Source organism: Zalophus californianus, chromosome 15 (assembly GCF_009762305.2).
Source record: "Zalophus californianus isolate mZalCal1 chromosome 15, mZalCal1.pri.v2, whole genome shotgun sequence".
Classification (NCBI taxonomy): domain Eukaryota; kingdom Metazoa; phylum Chordata; class Mammalia; order Carnivora; family Otariidae; genus Zalophus; species Zalophus californianus.
Genome location: NC_045609.1, coordinates 3,846,748 through 3,872,137, shown reverse-complemented (window position 1 = coordinate 3,872,137; position 25,390 = coordinate 3,846,748). Strand labels below are relative to the sequence as shown.

The 25,390-nt window shown below is 38.6% G+C and overlaps 1 protein-coding gene across 1 annotated transcript in view; it reads right to left on the bottom strand.

Annotated features, from left to right (window-relative positions):
- Positions 1-25,390, bottom strand: part of PCDH15 (protocadherin related 15) — a 1,343,394-nt gene that overhangs the window by 50,936 nt on the left and 1,267,068 nt on the right. Inside the window, exons 29-30 of the mRNA XM_035724230.1 lie at positions 11,360-11,575; positions 4,339-4,427 (exon numbers count right to left, since the gene is read on the bottom strand). Coding sequence (XP_035580123.1) covers positions 4,339-4,427; positions 11,360-11,575 — 305 coding nt within the window. The remainder of the gene's footprint in view (positions 1-4,338; positions 4,428-11,359; positions 11,576-25,390) is intronic.

The window sequence follows — 25,390 nt, the reverse complement described above, 5'->3', positions numbered from 1 at the left end:
ATGGGTCCTTCTCCACTAGTCAATACCTACTTCAGTAAAGTCCTACTATCACTGAATTTCCGTATCGTATTTAAAGTAAGAGAAGTGTTGGAGCAACTGCATGACCTCGATGATCATTTCCAATTCCTGCTGTAAGGCAGGACTGCTAAAAACTCCTTCATGTATACTTTTCAAAAATGCCATTTCTGCCGATTCTTCAAGATTTAAATCTTAGAATCCCAAGCTTCTTTTGCTCCTTTGGGCTCCACGGTGAAGTAGGAGATTGGAGACACGGACGCAAACGTCTCCTACTTTCCTCTGGAGACACCCTTGCCGGGGCTTTGCTGCTAAGTTGAGTTTCCGTACCTTATCCTCCCAGCCATTTATCCCACTGCTTAACTGCAAAATTTGTAAGAGAAACACAAGGCCCCTGAAGAGATAAATCCTAAATTCCACCTAAAATACTTCAGAACATAAACACGAAAGGCCACCTGTGGGCCCAGATTCTCACTGGAATTTGCTTCAGCATTAATAAAATTTAGAAGAAATGTGTTTCACCAGAAAGGAGCATTGGTTAATTCTACAAGCTCCAAATGACAAAAGTCATAAAACAATTTTCAGTAGAGCATTTACGTCAGTTTCAGGGGAATGGGGAATGATCATTCCCATCACTATGGCAACACCCCTTTAAAGGAGCTTTCTATTTTCAGGGCATTATGTTCTTTGCCATCAAAGGATACTGTCTGCCCTCTGCAAAACCTTCCCCATCATGAAATGAATATCTTCGGTCATTACATTTTTCTTTTATCAACCCTCCCAGTTTGCACTGATTTCATGCTTACCGAGAAAACTATGGATTATGATCTGGCCTCATTTATGAGTCTGCCTAAAGGAAGAAATAAAAGTGATGATAGTATGGAATTCAAGTTTTCCATTTTGTAGGGTGAGGATGTCTCGTGGGAGATACAGAAAATGGCTTTAGTGATGGTGTGACTTGCGATCAGAGAATGTCTACAGGAAATGTGTGAGCTGGTGAGCCTGGCCACTGCAGCCGTGAACTCCTACGTTTATTTAACATCCTTACATTATTTGATAATTCTTACCCTCTCCTTACTTAGAGCTGGGGGTTGTGGGTCAGAACACTATCTATAGAGGGACAGATATGAATCTTATAAATATTAATTTAACAGACTAATAACACATTTTAAAAACATTTTATAATGTTTATAATGTTATTTAAATTGTTTTGCATCATGTCTTTCCAATATAATTTTTAAATATTAACAGTAACTTAAAATTAAAAAAAAAACAGTATTTTTAGGTTACCGATTTTCACGACAATCCTCGCGTAAGTAAAACTTTATTTCCAAAAAGAGATAATAGCCTGAATGTAGCCTGTGTGCTTTAATTTGCCAAGTCCTGATTTAGAGCATTATCCTCTCCAGATAGAAGAAAAAAATGCTTATTTATTCTCTTCAGATTCCTGTAACCATCATTCCATTATCTATGCGGTTACCTATGTATCTCCATTCTTCCCCCGGATGCTCAGGGAGTGTTTGGTGCTGACTCGAGCCGAATCAGATCCAGCAGTCCTTATCACTACCACTAGCAGGGCTCAGAAAGGAATCAGAAAAGCTACACACCGCATGATTCCAGCCACATGACATCCGGAAAAGGCAAACCTATGGAGCCAGTAAAAGATCAGTGGTTGCCAGGGGAAGAGTAGAAGGGGGGGGGTGCAGACAGAGGATTTTAGAGCAGGGGATCCATTCTGTATTGATACTACCGTGATAGACAGATGTCATTACACTTTAGTTCAAACCCACAGAATGGACACCACCGAGAGTAAACCTAATGTCAACTATGAATTTGGGGTGATTCCGATGTGCCGGTATAGGTTTGCTGGTTGTAACAAAGGTACCAGTCTGGTGGGAGACGTTGATAGGGAGCGAAGCCATGTGTATGGGGAAAGGGGGCAAGTGGGAATTCTTCTGCTTCACTTCACTGTGAATATAAAATTACTCTAAAAAATGAAGTCTATTTTTCAAAGGGATCAGAAATTTTTGTGCTTAAGAATCTCTAAATTAACACAGATTTTTAAAAATCTACAATAAGGAATCAGGCATGTGCTGCTATGCTTACCACACAAGCAAATTTCTATTTAATTCTTTCAAAAAAGCAACACAGAGGGCGCCTGGGTGGCTCAGTTAAGCGTCTGCCTTCAGCTCAGGTCATGATCTCAGCATCCTGGGATCTTCTCCATTGGGCTCCCTGCTCAACGGGGAGTCCGCTTCCTCCTCTCCATCTGCCCCTCCCCTCACTTGTGTGCACATGCACTCTTCTCCCTCCCTCTCTCTCAAATAAGTAACATCTTTAAAACAAAACAAAACAAAACAAAACAACAAAACAGCAATAGAGGATTGGCCTTCTTATTCCGATTTTCAAGCGTAGCCCTAAGTGTGAAATCTCCTGCCTGGAGGTCACAGGGCTACAATAAGATTCAAACTTCTGTTTGAATCCATCTTCTGAGCTCCATGCTAAACAACCCTCTTTGGAAAGAATGGAAAAACTGGGGTCTCTGTCTTTACCCTCCTGACTGGGTCACTAACCTCATTTCTTAGATTATCTGTTGTCCCTGGAAAAGTCGCAATCCCCATTGTCCTACGTGGCCAATATTGTTTAGTTCTCGCCAGCAACCCCATGATATTAGCTTTATTAGTTTCTGTGAACAGATGACTAGAAATGGTGAGGCAGTCTGGGGAGGGTGAATTGATTTGCCCCAGCTCCTGTTTCTAAACCGGTGTTACAGAACTCTAAGCTCCTTTCACAGGAATACTTTTCTCTCAAGACTTGAAAGGTGCCTGGTTTTTCTCATTCAGATCTTCATTGCCACTTAAGACGAAAAAAATCCTATAAACTGCTGTGAAGTTATACTTCTTTGTCAATTTTTCTTCAGTTTTCATAAATGATGTCTCACTATGAGAAAGGGGAATTATGATTTTGCTTGTATAAAATTTTCATTCAATAATATGCATCAGGTGCCCACTATATGCCTAGAATTATAGTAATGGAAGATGGTTTTCCTATCTTCACGGAGCTTATACTTTGGTGGGAAATTGACATGCAATGAAAATAGTATTTATTTTTCTGTGAAGAAAAATAAAGCATAATGAAGGGCTAGAGGTTGAAGATGGTTGTACCATCTTCTGGATGGTACCATCAGAGAAAGCCTGCTTCCATAGAGAACATTAAAGTAGCTAAGAGACAGGCATGATTCTGGATTTTCTCAGGTGTAATCAGCCATTATTTTGACAAAGGCTAAAGGTGTATAAACCCCTTTTGCAGAAGTAATTCCGACACTGCATGACTGATATTCCAAGCATACACGTTGAGCACACTGAGAATCACCTTCTCCATACGACATTGTACATGACACGCAGAGGTTAAGTTTGTGAAACTGCAAGAAATAATTGTTACAGAGCACACCTGTTTTCATTATGGGAGAAGCACTCAGAATTCCATCAGTGCTTTTCCTATTGTATTTGACACATAATTACAGAAAGTTCAGCTGTCTGTTAGCTGAAGCTTCTTCTGGCAACTTGGAAGTGAGAGATACTTTGCTAGAGAGAAGTAGTGATAATTGACATCTGTCAGCCTGCACTCAAGGGACACAGAATAACAAGTATGTGCCCATATGAAAATTATGAAATGATGTCAGGCTAGGTTCGGGTCACTCAGAGTGAACTAGAAAGGCATTGTAATAATCCTCGATAGCATTCAGAATATTATTAGAGAAGTGCAGCTTCACATCAATAGTCACAACTTTCTGAGTCAAAAGTGATGTGTTCGGTGTACAGCGATCAAAGGGTACACTGTGGCATTTATTCTGGAAGAATCCAAAACATGTATTGTTTAAAATTAGTCTTCAGGGTTTTTGAAAGAGTAAGTGTGAGCCACCTAGATACATCACTTTGAGAAATAGCATTCCCTGGACTAGCTGGATCACTGAGATGAGCTTTTTGAATAATTTGGGACCACAAAATCAAGATATATACTCTAATAATGAATGTTAGGATTTGTTTCTTATATGCAGTGTTTTGAGTTTATGTTGATGCATCAGTCAAAGCATCCTGAGTAAGATCTTATCACATCTCATTTCCATACCTATTTGCAGACACTCTCAGAAGCTTCTGGTACATTAGATGAAGCTATCTGTTTCAGGAAAAGGGTAACCTGAATTATTAAGATGGTATTTTATAATATATGTTTAATCTGAACCCTGTAATGATTAAAAGGACCTCATTCAATAAAATTATAGCCAACTGAAAATAAATATGTAAGTAAACAAAAATCCATTACTCTGTGAGATCTTCTATCTTCTTTTCCACCAGAGTCGGGGGCACGTTGGAAACAATGACCTGCATGTCCAGCTGATTGACCACGGAAACCTGCAGGGAGGAAACCAGAGCCTGTTCAGAACTCACCAGCATTTTTTTCTTTTTTAATTTTGTTCAGTTAGCCAATGTATAGTACAACATTAGTTTTTGATGTAGTGTTCAATGATTCACCAGTTGCATATAACACCCAGTGCTCTCATCATATCACGTGCCCTCCTTAATACCCATCAACCGGCTACCTCCTCCCCCCACTCCCCTCCCCTCTGAAACCCTCAACTTGTTTCCCTGGGTCCAGTGTCTCTCATGGTTCTTTTCCCTCTCTGATTTCTCCCCAGCACTTCTACAACCAAAACGCAACGCTTCCATTTCTTCCCTACCATACATAGATGCAGGGACCCAGTGGTTTCCCATTTGTAATGTGGGAATGAATGGTATCTTCCGATACACAAGCACCACTACATGTTGGGGCAGGTGGAGACTGATGCACTATCACTATTTACTTAGAAGTAAGTCTAACTTACTTAGACGTCCAGTGTGGTTGGTTTGTGTTTGTTTTGTTGGTCATTTTCTAAGGTATGAAAGAAGGTGTGTTTATTTTTCTAATTGGGTTATTGAAGAACACTCGGGATAATGGAAAACACATGTTTTACAAATCTCGAGAGATCAGTTATCCAGTGTGACTAAGAAGCAGAGATATGACCAGCTCAAATAATTCATTCTACAGGATCGTCATATATAGTCTTCATGTCTGCTTGAGCCAATTCTACGTTTGTGTGAGTAAAGAGACAGATACATACACATTTACGTATGGGACTAAAATGAGCTAATTTAGCAGCTTTTTACAAATCATTTCTCTTCCGCTAACATTTATGGAATTCCTTCTGTGATCTTATTCAGAAAAATGAAAAAAAAGCAGTATTTATGTAATAGTGTGTATGACCTATCATTTACTTTTTTCCCTCAATACTCCATAGGTTTTCACTCATTTAACTCCAAATATGACCATATCAGGTAGTTCTGACTATCATTCCACTTTTTATTTTTATTTAATTGAAGATTCACTTACTTATTTTAGAAAGAGAGATGAGCAGAAGACGGGCATAGGGAGAGGGAGAGAATCTCAAGCAGACTCCACACTGAGCGAGGAGCCTGATGCAAAGGCTCCATCCCATGACCCTGAGATCATGACCTGAGCTGAAATCAACAGTTGGATGTTTGACTGACTGAGCCACCCAGGAGCACCCTCATCCCACTTTTTAAATAAGAAAACTAATAAAGAAGTTTTTCATCCCTAATGAATATTGCCATGTGGGAGAAAAGGTCCAGATTTGCTGGATCTTTCTATTTTTCAAGAGAAGAAATCCAAAATATTATATGAAATATTTCAACTAAATGGAAATCTTTCAAACCATGTGTAAGTCTCATAATTCATGTGTACAGACTATATTAAGTCAGGGGTCTGACTACCACCTAGGAGCAAACAGTTCACACCAGCAGTTCCAATCCTGTACCACTAACGCATTATCGGCATCTGGGACCATACATCCAAACGTCCCACAAACATGGACATGGATCCTGACTGTGGCTTTACCAAAGCAGAACAAAACAAAACAAAACTGACTTCATTAGAAAAAGGGATTAATATGCTTTTTGTGTAACTTTGTCTTTTTTTATGGGTTCCCTTTCTTTCCCGGTCTCAGTCTGAATAAAGAAACCCTAAAGAAGGGCAAAGACACAAGGCGGAAGGAGCTTGAGTCCCTAAATCTCCATTTTCTGGAACGCTGTCAAGAATACCAACCAACCGGGGCGCCTGGGTGGCCCAGCCGTTAAGCGTCTTTCTTCAGCTCAGGTCATGATCCCAGGGTCCTGGGTTCGAGCCCCGCATCGGGTTCCCTGATCCGCAGGAAGCCTGCTTCTCCCTCTCCCACTCCCCCTGCTGTTTTCCCTCTCTCTCTGTGTGTCTCTCTCTGTCAAATAAATGAAAATAAAATCTTGAAAAAAAAAAAAAGAAAAGAATATGAACCAACCAAGTACACTCTTGGTGTGGCCCAAGAGAGAAAAATACAATTTGTTAGGTTAAGCCCCTGAAATGTTTTGGAGTTTTTTGTTACAAAATCAGCCTACCATGACAAACACCCAGGGCTCTATTATGTATGAGTGTTAGATTCTTAGTAGTTGTAGGGCAACGAAAAACTAGAATGTTACATGCGGGTGCAGGGAAAGTGGTACGATTTCCTTTTGTATAATTATGTTTTGAAGTTTTAGACGCTCATTTGCAAATAATCTTTTGGAAAAAAATCAATTCATGTGCTGGGGACTCTATTTGGGAGCAAAATTTTGCCTTGATGATAGTAATAACTCTATCATTTGCCTTTTAAGGACAGCTGGTAATTTCTCTTTATTCAGAAGAATAAAGAACTTACTCAAGGGAATTTTTAATTTTGCTAATGAGTTTTGGGGTTAAATTCTGACTGAACTAACAAAATGAATTAAGATTTAAGATCCTCCAGGGGCGCCTGGGTGGTTCAATCGGTTAAGCATCTGCCTTAGCTCAGGTCATGACCCCAAGGTCCTGGGATTGAGCCCAGTGTCAGGCTTCCTGCTCAGCAGGGAGTCTGCCTCTCCCCCCTTTCTTGTGCTCTCTCTCTCTGTCCAATAAATAAATAAAACCTTAAAAAAAAAGATTTAACTTCCTCCAGAATATATACATATTAAGCTTACAATTTACCAAAAAGATTTTTTGATCTTAACTTTTGAACACAGACTTTTGTATTAAGATAAAAAAGAATGTACTTATAATTCTGGTAAAGTAACAAAATTCAGATTGCATGTAACTCCAAAAGTATTTGTCTCAGACTAACCTATAAATAGTTATTTTAAAAGTTTTAAATCTCCTTCAAGTATAATTATGATTTATGGAGAACACATACATTTTTCACTATGCCTACCAAGAAAATAAGCTAATATAGTTTAAGTTTTGATCTTTCAAAGAAATGCTACATCCCTGAATCTTGGCTTCATCTATCATCTATAATAAAGATATTTAAATGCTTAAGATTCCTAGATTTTGTTACTTTTCTAGTACAGTCTTTATGCAAATATTTCTGGAACTACACATCAGTTTATTATACCAACCATAATTGTGCTTATAAAATTCTACTTATAAAGACTTTTAAAAAACATATTTCTATCATTTTGGGATCAATCTCTGTAATCGATCAAAAGGACAAGCGACAGTCTAAAGAAGGAAAAGTAACGTCTGTGAAGCACAACGTTCTAAAATCAGAGAGTTTCCTATTTTACATATTCTATTATTTCTAAGTCCTTTTAATCCTTCTTCATAAATTTCTTAGCTTTCCTTTTTTCTTCCTTTCCATTCGTTCCCATATAGTTTAGACAGTGCTGTCCAATAAAAAAAACTAATGTAAGCCACACATACACACCAGATACGTAATTTTAAATGTTCTGGTATCCACAATAGAAAGATAAAAAAAAAAAAATAGTCAAGGTCATTTAATAATACACTTAACCCAATATATTACTATATTATCATTCTCACAAATGAATACCAAACCACTTATTAAGGAGACATTTTGCATTTTTTTATACCAAGTCTTTGAAACCCAGCGTGCATTTTATCCTTATGATACATCTCAGTGTGACAAAGTCGCAAAGGCAAGTGCTCAGTAGCCACACAGTACAAATAACTCACACTCTGGGCAGCAAAGTTCTAGAGACTCTCACCATCTCTTGCTTAGACTGGGCACTGTCTCTCCTGACTGGCCTCCGGTGCAATCTCACTTCTCTTGAAAAGGAAGAACAGCTGAATAATCTTTTTTAGATAGCTCTGTACAATCTTTGGCACTACACCCAAACTCAAGCAGGAGTCGGAGATTAGTTTTGACATGAAATTGAAAACTGTATTTAGTTACGTTAAAACCCATTTCTCTGTCTTGCGTTTTGAATGGGTCTTTATCCACAGTGATGTTTTCACATCATGCATTGGTCATTTGAAAAATACTGGTTCATTGAATAATGCAGATTTTTCAAATACGGACACATTACATTATGCAATATCAAGAAAAAAATCACATTCTTTAATATGACCGCTGATCTCATGGTGTTTAAGTAATGGGAAGCTGTCAAGATCCCAGTGGTGAGTGAATACAAGTTTCCAATATTCTAATTTGTGCTTTTAGATGTTATCATTAGCAGCAAATACTGTCAGTTGTTTTCCTTAAATTGGCTGTCTCACTTTGTTCGTTTTTGTGTAAATGTCTAGCAAATATTCAAGTTTAAATAACCATATTTTATCTCATTTTTTTCAAATAAAAGCTATTCCTTAAAAAAAAAAAAAAAACCCAGCAAATTCAGCTTGCACAGAGCTTTTCCTTGAGACTACCATTATACTTCCTTTCACAGCAGAAATGCTTTTTGCATACTTCCCATTTCATTTCAGAAAATACTGAAAAGGTGTTTACTCAAGAGTGGCAATTTGCTAAAACTAGTACGTTTTACCGCTTATGAGTGAGGGCAGCCTTCAGGCTTTTTTTTTTTTCCCCCCTTTCTCTTTGTGTATGACTATGAAGGATATAGTGATTCAAATACAATATCGTAAAAAGTCAAACAATGTCCTAACATTCTCACTAAAAAAGGTCTGACCCTACTGAACCCTGAAATGATTTGGGGGATCCTCAGTGTTCCATGGTCCACACGTCGAGAGCCGCTAACCTACACTGTAAGAGAGAGGCCATTCATCCACTGAATAGGCATTCAGTGCCTGCTGTATGTCAGGAATCACTCTGGGCACTTGAGATACCTCAGGGAATAAAATAAGTAAAAACAAAAAAACTCTCGTCATGGAGTTTGCATGGGGAAAATATGAACATGAATATGGTAAGTCCACTGTAAAGACCAAAGAGTAAAGAGGTGGAAGTGACATGGTAGGGCTGCAGTGCTCAACTGGATGGTCGGAGCGGGCTTCCTGGGAAATACATCCTTGCAAGTACTTGGACGAGATGAGGGAGCTAGTCAAGAACACATCTGGGGAAATAAAATTCTAGACAGCAGTACTGCAAAATCTCTAAAGTGAGGACGTGTCTGGCTGTTTGGAAATCAGCAAATTGGCTAATATTACTGGGTCTGAATGAGTTAGATGGAGAATAGTAGAAATGAGGTCATTGAAGGCCTTCTGACTATAGAAGGTCGTCTTCCGCAATGACTTAACTTCCAGGAAAGAACCTCTACGTCCAAGTCTTATTCCCCCCCACACCTCCCTTCTCTTGACTGAAAGGATTTCCGATCTTACCATAAAAATTGTTTTGCTGGGAAGTTTTCCATATATGTATATGTGTGTGTGTGTGTGTGTGTGTGTGTGTGTGTGTGTCTATAAATGGTTTATAAATATATCACGTTATGATTACTTCGAAATAACTCTTCCTACATTTATTTTGGGTAATTTTAAAGGTACACTTTTAAATTTCCACACAACAGTTTACAGAGTCCAAATAAGAAACCCATAAACTTCACACTGCTCATGTACATATTAACCAGATAATTTATATAGTTATATCTTACTTATGTTATTGTAGTATATTTAAGATTTTATTTACTTATTTGGGAGAGAGTGAACGAGCACGAACAGTGGGGAGAAGCAGGGGGAGAAGCAGACTTTCCGCTGAGCAGGGGCCCAATGCAGGGCTCCATCCAAGACCCTGAGATCATGACCTGAGCCAAAGGCAGACATTTAACCAACTGAGCCACCCAGGTGTCCCTGTTATTGTAGTACTTTAATTATCCTTAGTGTAGTGACCTTTTAATCTATCCTGACGGCACCACATTGTGCAGTCCTGAAATAAGAGGAAGGGAAATAGCAACATTATGTATATAAGAAGAAAAACATGTGATCTGTGATATCTACATATATAAGAAGGTTAAACTGGTTCAGAGAACTGCGGGGAACTGTGAAAACGAAGACCCCCTAAGATGTAAACAGCAAAAGAAAAATTATACTTGATTCTGTCTTCCTGTGACAAGTATTTCCAGTAATAATTATAAATTATAATGTTTACTAGATTCATCAAAGTCCAAACGATCCACGCTTCCAAGTTGGCAGAAATCCCATAGTACAGAAGCACTGGTGTTGAATATCTTGAACAAACAGTAATATCAAACTGCCCTTGGGAATACCCTACCATGGAGAATGTGTGCCACCTAAGACAAAGATGAGAAAAAGTGGTATTCTCCACTGAAGCCAAATGTAACTGAGTCAAGGATCATAGATGCCACCACTGGGGATCTTGCTTGGTAAAAGAAGGAAATGACATCTATTGGAATGTAAATTTGCTCCAAAACATTTCCTTTCGTTTTCTTAATTACAAAAGGTCTGAAAGGAATTTAAACAGTAATAAAAATTCCATCCATTTGAATTTCTACAGCACACGGCAAAGCATTTTAAAACTGGTTCCAGCCAATTCTATACTAAAAATGCAATCTACAAGGACGCCTGGGTAGCTCAGTCATTAAGCATCTGCCTTCAGCTCAGGTCATAATCTCAGGGTCCTGGGATCGAGCCCCACGTCGGTCTCCCTGATCGGCGGGAAGCCTGCTTCTCCCTCTCCCATTCCCTCTGCTTGTGATCCTGCTCTCCTATCTCTAACAAATAAATAAATAAATAAAATCTTAAAAAAAAAAATGCAATCTACAGACCAAATGGAAATCCAACACTTGTGGAAATGTTGTCGCAGCCATATATGAAAACATATTATGATGTATTTCCCAAATGTCAAAAAAAATACACAGCCTTAAAGCTATACCTTTCATATCCCAAACCAGTGGCTACTAACAATCTGGATGAAAATTAATCATATTTATGTTTTAGAAAACTTATTTCGAATAAATGTAAAAGTTCCGTGAGTTGGAAACACTGGCCACAGACTAGCAGGTGCACGCACTTCCCCTAATCCAGATGTCTATCTACTTACCAGGACATCCGCTTTGCCACTCAGTCCCTGCCCATAGTTGTCAGTTGCGATGACTTGGAACTTGAAGTAGGACCTTCTCATGTTGTGGAAGAGCATAGCGGTTTTGATGAGGCCCGTATACGTTTCCACCACAAATCCTTCTTTTCCCTCTTTAATGGGTGGAATGATGAGTCGGTAAGCCATGGCGCTGTAATTGCCAGTATCTTTGTCAGTAGCCTAGGAGGGAAAAAACACAGGGTATAAATAAGCAGGAAAAAAACAACAACCTATATTCAAGGGCTTATCTGTTTGTAAGACTGATATTCTTTTGTAATAACACAATACAACCCTCCTATAAGTCTATTGTTCTGGGTATCGTTATGTAGATTAACAGCCTTTGTGTCCACAGGGATGAATGGTTGTTATTAGAATGATAATAACTACCCAACTGTGAATAGGAAGGACACAGACTCTGTTATAACCCAGTCCAGCCTGGTGAATTAAGTGTTTTGATTGGCATGTCTAATGGGTTCAACTCTGGGCTGTGATCCAAATTGGTTTGAGGATGGTACTGATTGTTTACCTAGCCATTGTCTTGTGTAACAGGCATAGCATGTGATAGTCGTTTTGAGCTAACCTATTTCCAGAAGGGGAAAAAATAAAATAAGGCACTAAAAGAGCTCAAATGACAGTGAGAGAAAAGTTAAGAGCTCTTAGCCAATAAATCTAGGGCTGTATAGAGAGATCCTAATTAGTTGATGCCATATCATAATTAGAGAAGGTTAGAATACTAATCCAGGTTCCTTTTTTTTTTTTTTAATCCAGGTTCCTTTTTAATCATTCTATATCCCAATTAACCAGACTTGTTCCTAATTGTGGGTACTTATGATCTACATGTTAAGGTTTCTTAACATTTAGCATTTAAATAGGGAAATAGTTGTTTAGAATGTTGTTGGTGGTTTTTGGTTTTTTATTTTTTATTTATCTTTTTAATGAAGCTGGGAGTATAATCTATTAGCCTGGCTCTATAGCTTCTACTTCAGAGATTTTTCAGAATGCCAGTCTGAGAATTATTTCATAGTGGAATATTTGGAAGAGGAACGATAAGTATGAGAGTCTCAGTGAATTTACACAAGGCTACATACACCTTATTCATGATACTAGATATGTAAGTTTTATATTATTATTTTCATTGTTTGGTTATTCTTATTTTTACCAAAGATATTAAATATCATGTACCAAGCATTTTTTTAAAGATTTTATTTATTTATTTGAGAAAGAGAGAGAGAGAGAGAGAGAGAGAGAGAGAGAGAACACGAGTAGGGTGAGGGTCAGAGGGAGAAGCAGACTCCCCGCTGAGCCGGGAGCCCGATGTGGGACTCGATCCCGGGACTCCAGGATCATGACCTGAGCCGAAGGCAGACGCTTAACCGACTGAGCCACCCAGGCACCCTGTATCAAGCATTTTTGATTTGCCATTACAATGCTAAGGATTCTATAAAACATTATCTTCTTTAGTAAAAACTCTGAGAAATGTATAATTCCAACTACATAAATTAGTGCTACCCAACAGAATTTTCTGTGCTGAAGGAAATGCTCTGTGTTCTGTACAACACAGCAGTAGCCATATATGGCTACTCAACACTCGAAATGAGGCTAATGGGATTCAGAAATTGAAGTGTGAATTCTAACTAAATTTCAACAGCCAAGGGCTACACAGTAAGTGGTGAAGTTGGGATAAATATAATGATAATAATAGTAAATAACAGTGAATGTTTATTAGGGTTTACCATGAGCTTGATACCTCAGCTTCAAATTCTAATTATGTGTTTAACCATGGAAAACATTTCAGGATAACTCTAACCACCTGGTAAACAAGGTAATTTAAAATTAAAAAACAAACAGATATTTCACTTTGGGGTAAAATATTTCTTGAATTTTCTAGGAAGTCAAAATTCTCAGCTTTAGACTAGGACGAGCTCCAGCTACCAGCTCATCTCCGGAGAGAGTCTGTACGTTTCACAGAACGGCAGAGCTTAGTTTTGACATTAGAGGGACATTAATTAGATTTCAACATTAGATCACATTATCACTGAAAGGAGAAGAAGAACAAAGACAAAATCGTTATCAAAGTGTTTCCTTTTAAGCTTTGAACTCAGGGTTTTTATTCATTTAAAGAAGGATAGCATAAAAAATTAAAAGCACAATTCCAACTAAAATTAAAATCAGAGTCTGAATCAAGTAATCAAAGACATTTCTTTTACACACTAGGACCAAATCTGGGACTAATGCCAAAGAGGTCAAAGATTTGCTTGAATATTATCCTTTAATTTATAATTAGCATGGGTGTTTCCACTGAAATAAATTTTTTACTGTTGATGCAAATGACAGTGAGGTATAAAAAATGTGCACAAAAATGGAGAAATCATGAGTATACAGCTCAATAAATTTTGCAAAATATACACATCCATGTGACTAGCCCCTGCATCAGGAAATAAAGCATTACCAGCATCCCAGAATGTTCTCTATGTCCTTTCAGCCATACCCACTCCCCAGGAAACCACGGTGTTTATTTCTAAGTAAATAAATTGGTTATGCCTATTTTTTATTTTTTTTTTAAGATTTTATTTATTTGTCAGAGAGAGAGAGAGAACACAAGCAGGGGGAGTGGGAAAGGGAGAAGCAGGCTCCTCGCCAAGCAGGGAGCCCGATGTGAGACTCGATCCCAGGACCTTGAGATCATGACCTGAGCCGAAGGCAGACGCTCAACCAACAGAACCACCCAGGCGCCCCTAGTTATGCCTATTTTGTAACTTTATGTTGATGGGATCACACCATAGATTCTCCTTTCTGTCTGAATTCTTTAACTCAATTTTGTGTTTTGAGATTCTAAATCTTTGTATTTTAAAATTTTTACAGGCATTTTGAATCGTTTTATTTCATCTATACTATAATACCATGAAATATACATTATTATTCACTATTTTACCTGCAAAGAAGTTGAGACTTTGGTAGTTAAATATCTTACCTGCTTAGCTACCTCCATGCTTCAGGACTGGTCTTTCCAACTCTAGAATCTAAGTCCAGTTGGCCACATCACCCCCTTCTCCCCACTTCCAAGTATTTACAACTAACATCCAGGCCTGTGATTTTCTTTTTTCTTTTTTTTCTCTTTTAAAGATTTTACCTATTTATTTGAGAGAGAGAGCACAAACGAGGGGAGGAGCAGAGGGAGAGGGAGAAGCAGACTCCCCGCGGAGCAAGGAGCCCTACCTGGGACTGGATACCAGGACCCTGAGATCATGACCGGAGCTGAAGGCAGATGCTTAGCTGACTGAGCCCCCAGGACTGTGCTTTTCAAAAAAATTTTTAATTTTTTATAATTTGAGTATAGTTGGCACACAATGTTACATTAGTTTCAGGGGCACAACACAGTGATTCAACATCTCTATACGTTATTCTGTGCTCACAAGTGTATCGACCATCTGTCACCATATAGTTCCATTGCAATAACCTTGACGATATTCCTGTTACTTTTTCATTCCATAACTAGAAGCCCCTGTCTCCCACTCCCCTTCACCCATCTGCCCCACCCCTTCTCCCCTCCCCCCTGGAAACTGTCAGTTTGTTCTCTGTATTTATAGGTCTCATTCTGCTTTTTGTTTGCTTTGTTTTTTTAGGTTCTACATGACTGAAATCATGTGGTATTTGTCTTTCTCAAACAAACCTTTGTATTTTAAAATAAACCCCATACCACAATGCAATCACATTTAGAAAAGAAATGACGGTTATAATAAAATCACCGTGACTGCTTGGTACATTAAGTTTCTTTGCACAGTTCTTACTGATGAACTTTCAATTTCAATAAGCAAGGAATTTCACTTTCTACTATTCCTAATTTATTAAATTAAGATAACTACAAGGTAGCTGTATTTTATTCTTAACAGGTTAAGTTGCATTTTAAAAATACACCGAGGCACGGGCACCCGGGTGCCTTAGTCGTTAAGCGTCTGCCTTCAGGTCAGGTCATGGTCCCAGGGCCCTGGGATGGAGCCCCGCATCGGGCTCCCTGCTCGGCGGGAAGCCTGCTTCTCCCTCTCCCACTCCCCCTGCTTGTGTTCCCTCTCTCGCTGTGTCTCTCTCCATCAAATAAATAAAATCTTAAAAAAATAATAAAAATTATAATAAAATACACTGAGGCAGGAGGGAAGGGAGGCTCGGGAAACAAGTTGACCGAACTGATTAAAGCCATTTCGGTTTTAGCCTGACCCTGAACCTAAAGTCAGGTCATAAAGAAAAAAAGAAAAAAAGAAAAAAAAAAAAAACAGGTCATAAAAGAATGACAAGATCTAACTCACGGAAGACCACCAGACCCCACTCCCTCTGGCAGTAAAAGCCACAAAGGCTGAACATTCTTAAAACTGTCCTTTGTGGGTAATTCCACAACCCCGGTGATGAGGGAGCAGAAGGCTAGCTGAAGACAAAGCCAGGCTAACACCCTGCAACCTCACCCCACAACATCTCCCCCCACCCCCCCCACCCCCCCGCCCACCCACTCCTGGGTGGGACATGTGTGATGTTCTTCCAGGATGCTCCCAACTCTCTTTATGTTAATGCCTTGCTAGAGGGAAAAACAACCTTAACTTGACAATGGCAAAGCCTCTGGTATCCTGTAAGTCCTCTTTAGCATATGAAAGTTCTTTTGAAAACGTCCCTTTTCCTCACCTCCCTCAACTCGCAAGTATAGAATCAGTCACTCCTCACACTTCCAATGCAGTTCTTTCTGCCCAGGGATCCTGTTCCTGTGCTTTAATAAAACCACCATTTTGTACCAAAGACATCTCAAGAATTCTTTCTTGGCCATTGGCTCCAGACCTCACCCCACCGAACCTCACCTATATTCCAAAACCACATCACCAAGAAAATGGGAAAATGAACTGTCCAATGTAATAAGCCCAAAGTTGAAGAGTAAGCCCCTCCCTATATGGTTAGCTAACTTTAAAAAACTTATAAAACCCTTCATTAGAAGCAAACGGGGGTCCTCTTCCCCCATCTGGGAGGAGATGATGTGGGAAACAAAGGCAGAAGACAAATTATTAAATTTCCTTATTACCTACAGCCCACTGACAAGTCCTTGAAACAGGCCAAGTGATCTTCCTCTAGGGACTCAGGGCCTCAATGTTAACACTTTGCTAAGAGCAAAAGGCAATCTTAGCCCAAACCGCCCCCTCCCCACCAGGATCCTGTAAGTCTACTTTAACATATAAAAATTCCTTTGGAAACTTCCTTGATCTCTAACCACCCCCCTCCCCCCCCCCAAGATACAGGTTGGTAATCATCCCCCAAGCATATGGCCCACCAATATACATCTGAAGGGTCTCAGGACTAAAAGGTTTATAGTTGGTAATAAATGACCTTTTCCCAACAATAGCTAGCCTGCTCAAGGTCCTGGAAACCTTGCTTCCAAAATTCCTTAGAGACTTAACGCTCTCCCTAACCCCCTCCGAACTTGAAAGTATATAATGGGCCGCTACTCATGACCCCGGTGCAGCTCTTTCTACCCCCGGGGCCTGTCCCCATGCTTTAATACAACCACCTTTTTGCACCAAAGATGTCTCAAGAATTCTTGGCTATGAGCTTCGAACCCTAACGTTCTTTCCTACCTCAGAGAGACCACTACTCTGTGAAGTCACTTTCTTATTTCTATACTTAATAAATCTTTGTCCCTTTCTCTAAATGTCTTGCTCTTGAATTCTGTCACACACAAAGCCAGGTCTTGGGACCTTGGTCCTTCTGGCATCAAGACCTTTCCTGAAGCAAATAATCACTGAATGCAAGTTTGGGTACAGAATTATCAAGTACAGCTCAGAACCATGTATTTTCTTTTATGATTTTTCACAGTACACTGTGAGCAGATTGTCAAAAAATGAGATACGTGGTTTTAAAAAATCATGTTTACTGGATATTTTTCCAAAAATATAAAACTACTATCATATGTACGTTGTCAATAATTATTCTACTTTGAATTTCTATTTCTTTGAATGGGCTTAATCCTCTTTGAATCTCAAAGATCTCATTTCAGAAAACGGGCGTTGATGATGGTTGCCCGATCATCAACATTCTTTGAAATCTCCCCTCTCTCTCCCAAGTACAGGTAGCTGAATATATCAAGTTAAACAGTGAATGATAAACAAGCCAACAGGCACTACACTTAGAAGCAATTTAAAGGATTTTCAAGTTCAATTTTGAATCTATTCAATTTTCAGCAAACACATGATTTAAGACTGAAACCCGTATCAAAGATGTGACTGATCAATGTTGGGTATGTACATGAAGACATGACATATTTAAATACACACCAAAAATACTGATAACAAAATTAAGAACACAATTTTAAATCTGGTTACAGATGTGAAAAGTGAGAGTTTCAGCACAGAGTGCACTGTAACTATTTGCTTCCTACTTTTTTTTTTTTAAGATTTTATTTATTTATTTGACAGAGAGACACAGTGAGAGAAGGAACACAAGCAGGAAGAGTATGAGAGGGAGAAGCAGGCTTCCCACTGAGCAGGGAGCCCGATGCAGGGCTTGATCCCAGGACCCTGGGATCATGACCTGAGCCAAAGTCAGATGCTTAATGACTGAGCCTCCCAAGTGTCCCTGCTTCCTACTTTTAATAATTTTAAATTCACTTGTTTATTTGTGTTGTGTTTCAGAGACGTACTCAAAAACTGAGTGTGATTTAAAAGACAAATAATCACTCCAGAGTTTTCCGCTTTCCTTATTTGTAAAATGAAAACAAAATACTGATCAACAAGCATTATTTTCAAGATAAATATATATGTACATATGTGAAATATAACCAAGTATACTATAACTATTATAATTTTTACCATAATCAAAAATTTTAATTTTATATCTAATATTTACCAATGAATATGCAAATTTAAACACAAAATTAATTTAAACTTATTACTCCAGACACATTATCATAAGACTGTAACTTACCTTTTTTTAAAAATATTGTATTTGACAGAGAAAGAGAGCATAAGCAGGGAAGCAGCAGAGGGAGAGGGAGAAGCAGACTCCCCTCTGAGCAGGGACCCTGTGCTCATGACCTAAGCCAAAGGCAGACACTTAACTGACTGAGCCACCCAGATGCCCCAAACTGTAACTTCCTTAAAATAATCCATTAACCAATTTTTTCAAGATGCATGTACTTTGTCCTCTTTCTGTTTTCTTTTCCACTTTAGGGCTTCCAGACCATCTCTGAGTCAAGCTTGCAAAACCTCTTCCCCAACTGAAATCCATGCGTTTATATGTAGTACGCATTCTACCCTTCCTTGTTGCTGAACTTATGTAATGAGGCCATGGGTATCTGACTCTCAGTGTACCCTCTCCTACTTCGACTTTCTCCTCCTCTGTGAATTTCAGTGTTCTTGGAGATGATGCAATCAATGACCATCTTCAAATTCTTAGGCATGAATAACTGTCATTGGTCTCTGATATGCCTCACTGCATCGATTCTATCCCATAACCACATGCTAGTCTTCTGACTTACGGAGATACTCCCTCTAAGGAAACACTCCATCTCTGGAGGTGGAAACTTTAATGTATACATTTCTGACTGCAACCTCCCATCACTTTCTTATTCAATTATGACTTCTCTGGCACCAGGGAATTTTCAGTTCCACAAACACCCTCTCTGTTCTCCTTACTTCGGGGCTTACGTCCCTTCTGTCCCCATCATGGATGTGACTGTGGTCACACTGTTCTCATTGTTTTGTCCTTCCACAACACCTGGAACTTTCTCCTCCAGAGCCAATGTAACTGTCAACCGGGGACTGAGGAATGATGGAGGAGAGAGTCAGGCAGACCAGGGCCTCACACAGTATCTCCAGACATCTTTCCCACTGAGTACGTTTTATTGTTATTATCTTATAGGTCAAGGAATGAAGGCACAGAGAGATCAATCCCTTTCTCTCAATCATCCCAAAGTGGCTTAAAGCACAGGTGGGGAGGTCTCCCTCTAAAACCTATAACGAAACCGCTATACTCAATATGTCACACTAAGTACCAGGACTGGGACCCCAGTGAACACAATAGTAAGAGCTGGAGAAAGAGCCTAAGAGCTCCTCCTAGATATGTCCCAGAGACGGAGAGAAAATAATAGATATGCAGGCTAAAAACTAAGCGAAGGCAGGAATACAAAAACCTTTGTGCAGGTGGTAGTTCTACATAGAGGGCATTTTGCTGATCTAGGTGAAGTAAAGATTTACTTCATGAGGTTGTGAGTGACTCAGAGAATGGGAAGCAAGACCCAAGCCCCACTCGTGGAAGTGAGTCTAATAAGACTATCCTTCCCAGAATGCCCAATTCTCACTTAAAGGGCATTTGAGAAATTCATCTCTCCTTTCCAGCTACCACTGCTACCACTGCCTCCAAACTGCAAAGCAAACCACCTGGCTTAAACTTTTATAATGAGTGCGGGGGGGGGGGGGACCTTCCTTGGGAATCAATCCAACCAATACAAGCCCCCATTGGATTCTGCAGCTTTTATTCACACATTAGCAATTGCTCAGTTCTAGGAGAAATCATAATATTCTGAATTTCTGAATTTGTAAATTCTACCTGAATGAATAGAAAAGCCACAACTGAGAATTTGAGAAAAGTGATATTTTTTAAAGATTTTATTTATTTATTTGACAGAGAGAGAGATAGTGAGAGCAGGAACACAAGCAGGGGGAGTGGGAGAGGGAGAAGCAGGCTTTCCGCCGAGCAGGGAGCCCGATGCGGGGCTGGATCCCAGGACCCTGGGATCATGACCTAAGCCGAAGGCAGATGCTTAACGACTGAGCCACCCAGGTGCCCGAGAAAAGTGATTTTTAATTGGTAATAGCCTAGCCTCCTCACAGAAGTAGGTACTTTTTCAAAAGTCACCTCTAACCTATGCCTCAAATAATTCTAACAAGTAAGTTCCAAGAACGATAAAAAGGTAGAGTTAAAATAATCCTCAAAATGAACAAGAAACAAAATGTCATAAAAAAGAGCTTGTTGAAAAAAAGCAAAGTCATACCCACAAAGGGAATTAGCAGGCAAAGAGAATAATGTGAAGATGTTCAATATGCCTCAGTAAATAGTCGTAAAAATAAGAAAAAAAAAAGAATGAGAACAGTTGAACATAAATAAAAAAATTCTAGAAGTGATGAAATAATAATGGAAATTAAAAACCCAGAGATGAAGCTGTTAGCAACTGAGGCATTGCTGATGAGAGAATTAGTGAACTGAATGATAGGGACAGAAGAAATGATGCAGAATGCCCTACAGAGCAACAAAGACCAAAAATCTAAGAGCAAGTTTGAGACAAAGCATTGAGGGGGATCAAGTTTAGCAAACACCTAATCAGAGAGTCAAGAAGAGAGAATAGAATTTTTCAGAACTGATAAAAGACAGCTATCGACAGATTTAAGAAGCCCAATAACCTACCAACAGAACAAATACAAAGTGACCTACCCAGAACAAGCAACACCCTACCCCCAACAGAAACGGGAGTCACAGAAGGTCTTAGCACACTCAGTAGCATGGAAAGGTGCCCATGGAAAGTTCTAAATTGTGTACCGTAAGTGGAAGGTGTGTGATTTCAGAGGAAGATCTAAGATTTAGGAAAATGTGAAAAAGCAAAGAAAGCAGTAGGTGGCTGAATAACTCTACTTAAGCATGGACTCTACAACACAATAATTATATTGTTGTGTGTGGCTAAAAAAAAAATAGAGCAAAATATCCAAAAACAATAATATATTAATTTCAATGGGAGGGACTCAATTTAAATGTCCTAAGATTCTAAATAATATTCAGGATGGAGGGTATACTGGTATTTTTTAGGTACGTGTATGTTAAAATTTCTAAGGTACCCCTTATTGAATAAAATAGAGTATATAACTTTACAAATCAGAGAGGATACATGCATGGGGCAAGGAAAAAATATCCATCCAATGGAAACAAAAAGGAGAGAAAAAGAAAACAGAAGAAAAGAAAACAGAAGAAAACAAAACAGGACAAGGGAAGACCAAAATAAAATGATAGAGGGTAAAATCTATTATATCTGCAATTAGAACAAATGTAATTCAATCTTCTACTTAACAGGCCAGGTTAATTACACTGGATAGAACAGACTCTACTCTAATGTATAATGTATCATCCCTAAAAGAAGGAAAGTGATTGGAAACGTAAGTCAAAATTCATTTATATTTTAATGTAGAACACATCTATTTTCATAGAGAAATTTACCTTCCTGGCTTTTGGAGGGGCAGTGGAGAAAGAACTGATATTTTAAAATTAAAACAATATTAGAAGTTAGTTCTGCTGTGTTCTGTGTGACTAAGAAGAACGATTTTGAAAGGAAATTATTTGCCCAAAGATGTCACTAATGAACTTAGGTGTGAATAAAGCAAAACAGCTATGTGTGTGTGTGTGTGTGTGTGTGTGTGTGTGTGTGTGTGTGTGTGTGTGTGTGTGTGTTTAAGTAAATAAACTATTATGAATATAACCTGCATTATTTCCTAAAAAACTGGGGAAAATTCCTAAAGATAGTCGAAGAAAGGGAAAAATAAGTAAAATTTACAAACTGCATCATTTTTATTAGCGCTAAGGGGACATCTAACAAGCTTCGTTAAACTAACACCTAAAACTGAAAACTGGCTCATCAAGAAAACTGTAATTGAATCAAATCTGCTAAAGAATCAATGTCACTTTACTTATTCCATTAGCTTTCTTTATAATCAAAAATATACATGGGGCTCCCAGCACAATCATTATCTGGGAGAGGTAACCCTTGAAGATTTGATTCGCAGACTTCTGGGAGTTTCTGTTAGCAGAATCAGGAAAGTTATGTCTAGAGTTGTTTTAAAAGAATGAAAATCAGAAATGAATATTATAATTATACCTGCTGTAATTATATTTCTAAATGAAAGCTAAGACACAGGAAACCACTTACGCATTTCTAAGACCTCATCTGGAAATTTTAATGCACACAGGTGCCCAACATTAAGAGAAAATCACCAAATAATTGCCTCTATCATACGGGGGTGTAGGTGAGCCCATTAATTTTGTAACAGCATAAGTAACCATTCCCCTCTCTTGCCTAAATGAGTACTATGAATACAGAAATATTAGTGGAATAATTAGTGATGTCCTAAGAACTTCCAAAGCCCATTAAAGTCCAATAATGCTAACTTTTAACTTCAACTTTTCAATTAGACCCCATTTTAACATTTACCAGTGCTGGTGGCTCACTTTCCCTGAAATAGAGTGGAAGTATTTTAGAATGTCAGAGTAAAAATACGCAAATCCCACATTTTCAGCTACTAATGTCAGTATGTCAAGGTGTGTTTTCAAGGGGCAAAATGAACATCTGCCGTAGATCTCTTTGGCTTCTTAAACTACTTTAACTTGGCTCTTGATTTGTAGGAAGTACAAAGAAACCTTCATTTTAAAGCACTTAAAGACAATAGATTTGTCCAACATATGATAAAATATGAATGAGGAAAGGAAAATGTCAGGTAGACTCGTCTATTTATAAGGCTATACAAGACTTATGCAAAAAAAAAAAAAAAAAACTAGAAAAAAAGAGAAGAGACGTTTTTATTTATTTTTTTTTTTTTAAAGATTTTATTTATTTATTCATGAGAGACAGAGAAAGAGAGAGAAGCAGAGGGAGAAGCAGGCTCCCAAGGAGCAGGGAGCCCGATGCGGGACCCGATCCCAGGACACTGGGATCATGACCTGAGCCGAAGACAGACGCTTAACCATCTGAGCCACCCAGCGACCCAAGACTTTTTTAAATAAGAAAGCTTAGTGTTTGTTTTTTTTTATCAGGATGTCAAAAAAGTCATCACAGTCCAATAATTCCTAATTTCAGTATGTGCACTTACTATGTGTATATTTAAGTCTAATATAATTTAGAGATATTCTAATGAGTAAAACGCAGCTTATTGTAGAAATGACAATTTGATAATGGTATGTTGACAAGAGCAACACTGTTTGAATTACAAAGACCTTTTCAGGAATTTTACTGTTGTTTTATTATAGTTAGAATTTGCCAAAGTTTAAAGAGTGGTGCCAAATATCACACGATAATACCCATTTGAAAAATTCAAGAAATCGAAGAACAGCAAAATCTTCCTTTTATCATTTTTAGTTATATACTAAAATATGTCTTATTATGGAAGGCATGAGATTCAAACATCGGGAAGACTTGGATTTATGTGATGACCACAACGCTTTTTTTTTAAAGTACTATTTCCCTTTCCTTGTAACTTCTTTGGAAAACAAATATTACCTCAAAAAATAATTGCCTTGTTCTTTTCCTCATTATTCCTACTAGCATGACTGATCATATATTCCTCAATGATGCTTTGAAATGAACTCTGAAACATTTGCTCTCTTTTCATTCACGTGGAAAAGAAAGAAATTGTGCTCCACTCAACAGACGCAGTAAGAACTGAAAACACATGTACAATCTGAGCCTTCTATTTGATAGAGGAAAACTAGCTTTTAATGGTGACTCTGAATCCCAAAATGTTCAGGATTTTTAGGGAAAGCTCAATTATTATTGAAATGTTTAAGAAATCTTTGCCTTGGGCGCCTGGGTGGCTCAGTTGGTTGGGTGACTGCCTGCGGCTCGGGTCATGATCCTGGAGTCTCCGGATCGAGTTCCGCATCGGGCTCCCTGCTCAGCGGGGAGTCTGCTTCTCCCTCTGACCCTCTTCCCTCTGGTGCTTTCTATCTCTCATTCTCTCTCTCTCTCAAATAAATAAATAAAATCTTTAAAAAAAAGAAGTCTTTGCCTTTGCAATAATTCTGTAGTTAGGAATTCAAATCCTTCAGCATTCAAAGTAAATTAAATGACACACTATTTCTAACTCGGTGTTCTTCCTCAATTACATTAAATCCAATCAATCCAAACACAGTTTCATCTTCTCAGTCCTCGCCCCTACCCTGCTCCGGTCCCTCTCCAGGCTACTATGCGCTTGTCCCTCAGGCTGTGGTCTCCTTGCCTGGCAAGGGCCCCCCACCTACACAGGAACTGAGCGAGAGATCTCAGCATCCAAAATCTCGCTCCTGGCCTCCTGACTTCCAGTCCCTCAGCAAGCCTTTTGTGTTGGACTTCCGCAATATGCCTCAGCTCAGAGACCATCTATCAAGCAGATGCTGCCCAACGCAGGCTCTCGTGTCTCATTTTTCACTCCAGAAACAGCTGAAAAGCGACCGAGAGCCCCCACCTCCCAGAGGAGGGCCATTAAGACAAGTCCATGAAATACTCTGTCTGATCCCAGTTTACCATTCCAACCTCTTGCCTTACATTTAACTCTACTTATATTTCCCCCAAACCACATTACCTAGCGTGTTTCCAGAACGACCTATGTTATTTTATGATTCCAATCCTTTGCTTACACAGTTTCTTCTAAATTAAAATGTCTCTTGTGTGCTAGGCCGGATGATGTTCCCTCCTGCACTATATTTTGCTGCACACACACACACACACACACACACACACACACACACTGAACATACATAATATTGAGCAGTGTAGTCAACCTTCAGCTTAAATGACTAGTTTTCTGAATGCAGTCCCGACAGCCCTAGGGGCAGTGTTGTTTTCACCTGCAGGTTCCTAGTACTCTAACTTACGTATTTTTTACTATAGCATTTACCTTGGCATATTATAATATTTATATGTCTGTTACATAAAAAATTTTGTTTCTTAATTATCTTAGTCTTTTATATTTTGTGTCACTTGGTTTCCACATTGATTATTAAAATCTATTTCAAAAATGAAAATTTAAATTTAAACTAGGATATGTAACATGACTTTGAAAAGATCCTCTTGAATACAAACATGTTTTTAAGCTTACTTTTGTTCCCATCATTAGAATATTTAAGACAGGGTGTCCTTCATGTGTTGAATAATATGGACTACCTTGCTTCATACAAAGATTTGAGTATCTTTTCATTTAAACATCCTATGTATTTTTACAATTTTAAAGCAAAGTT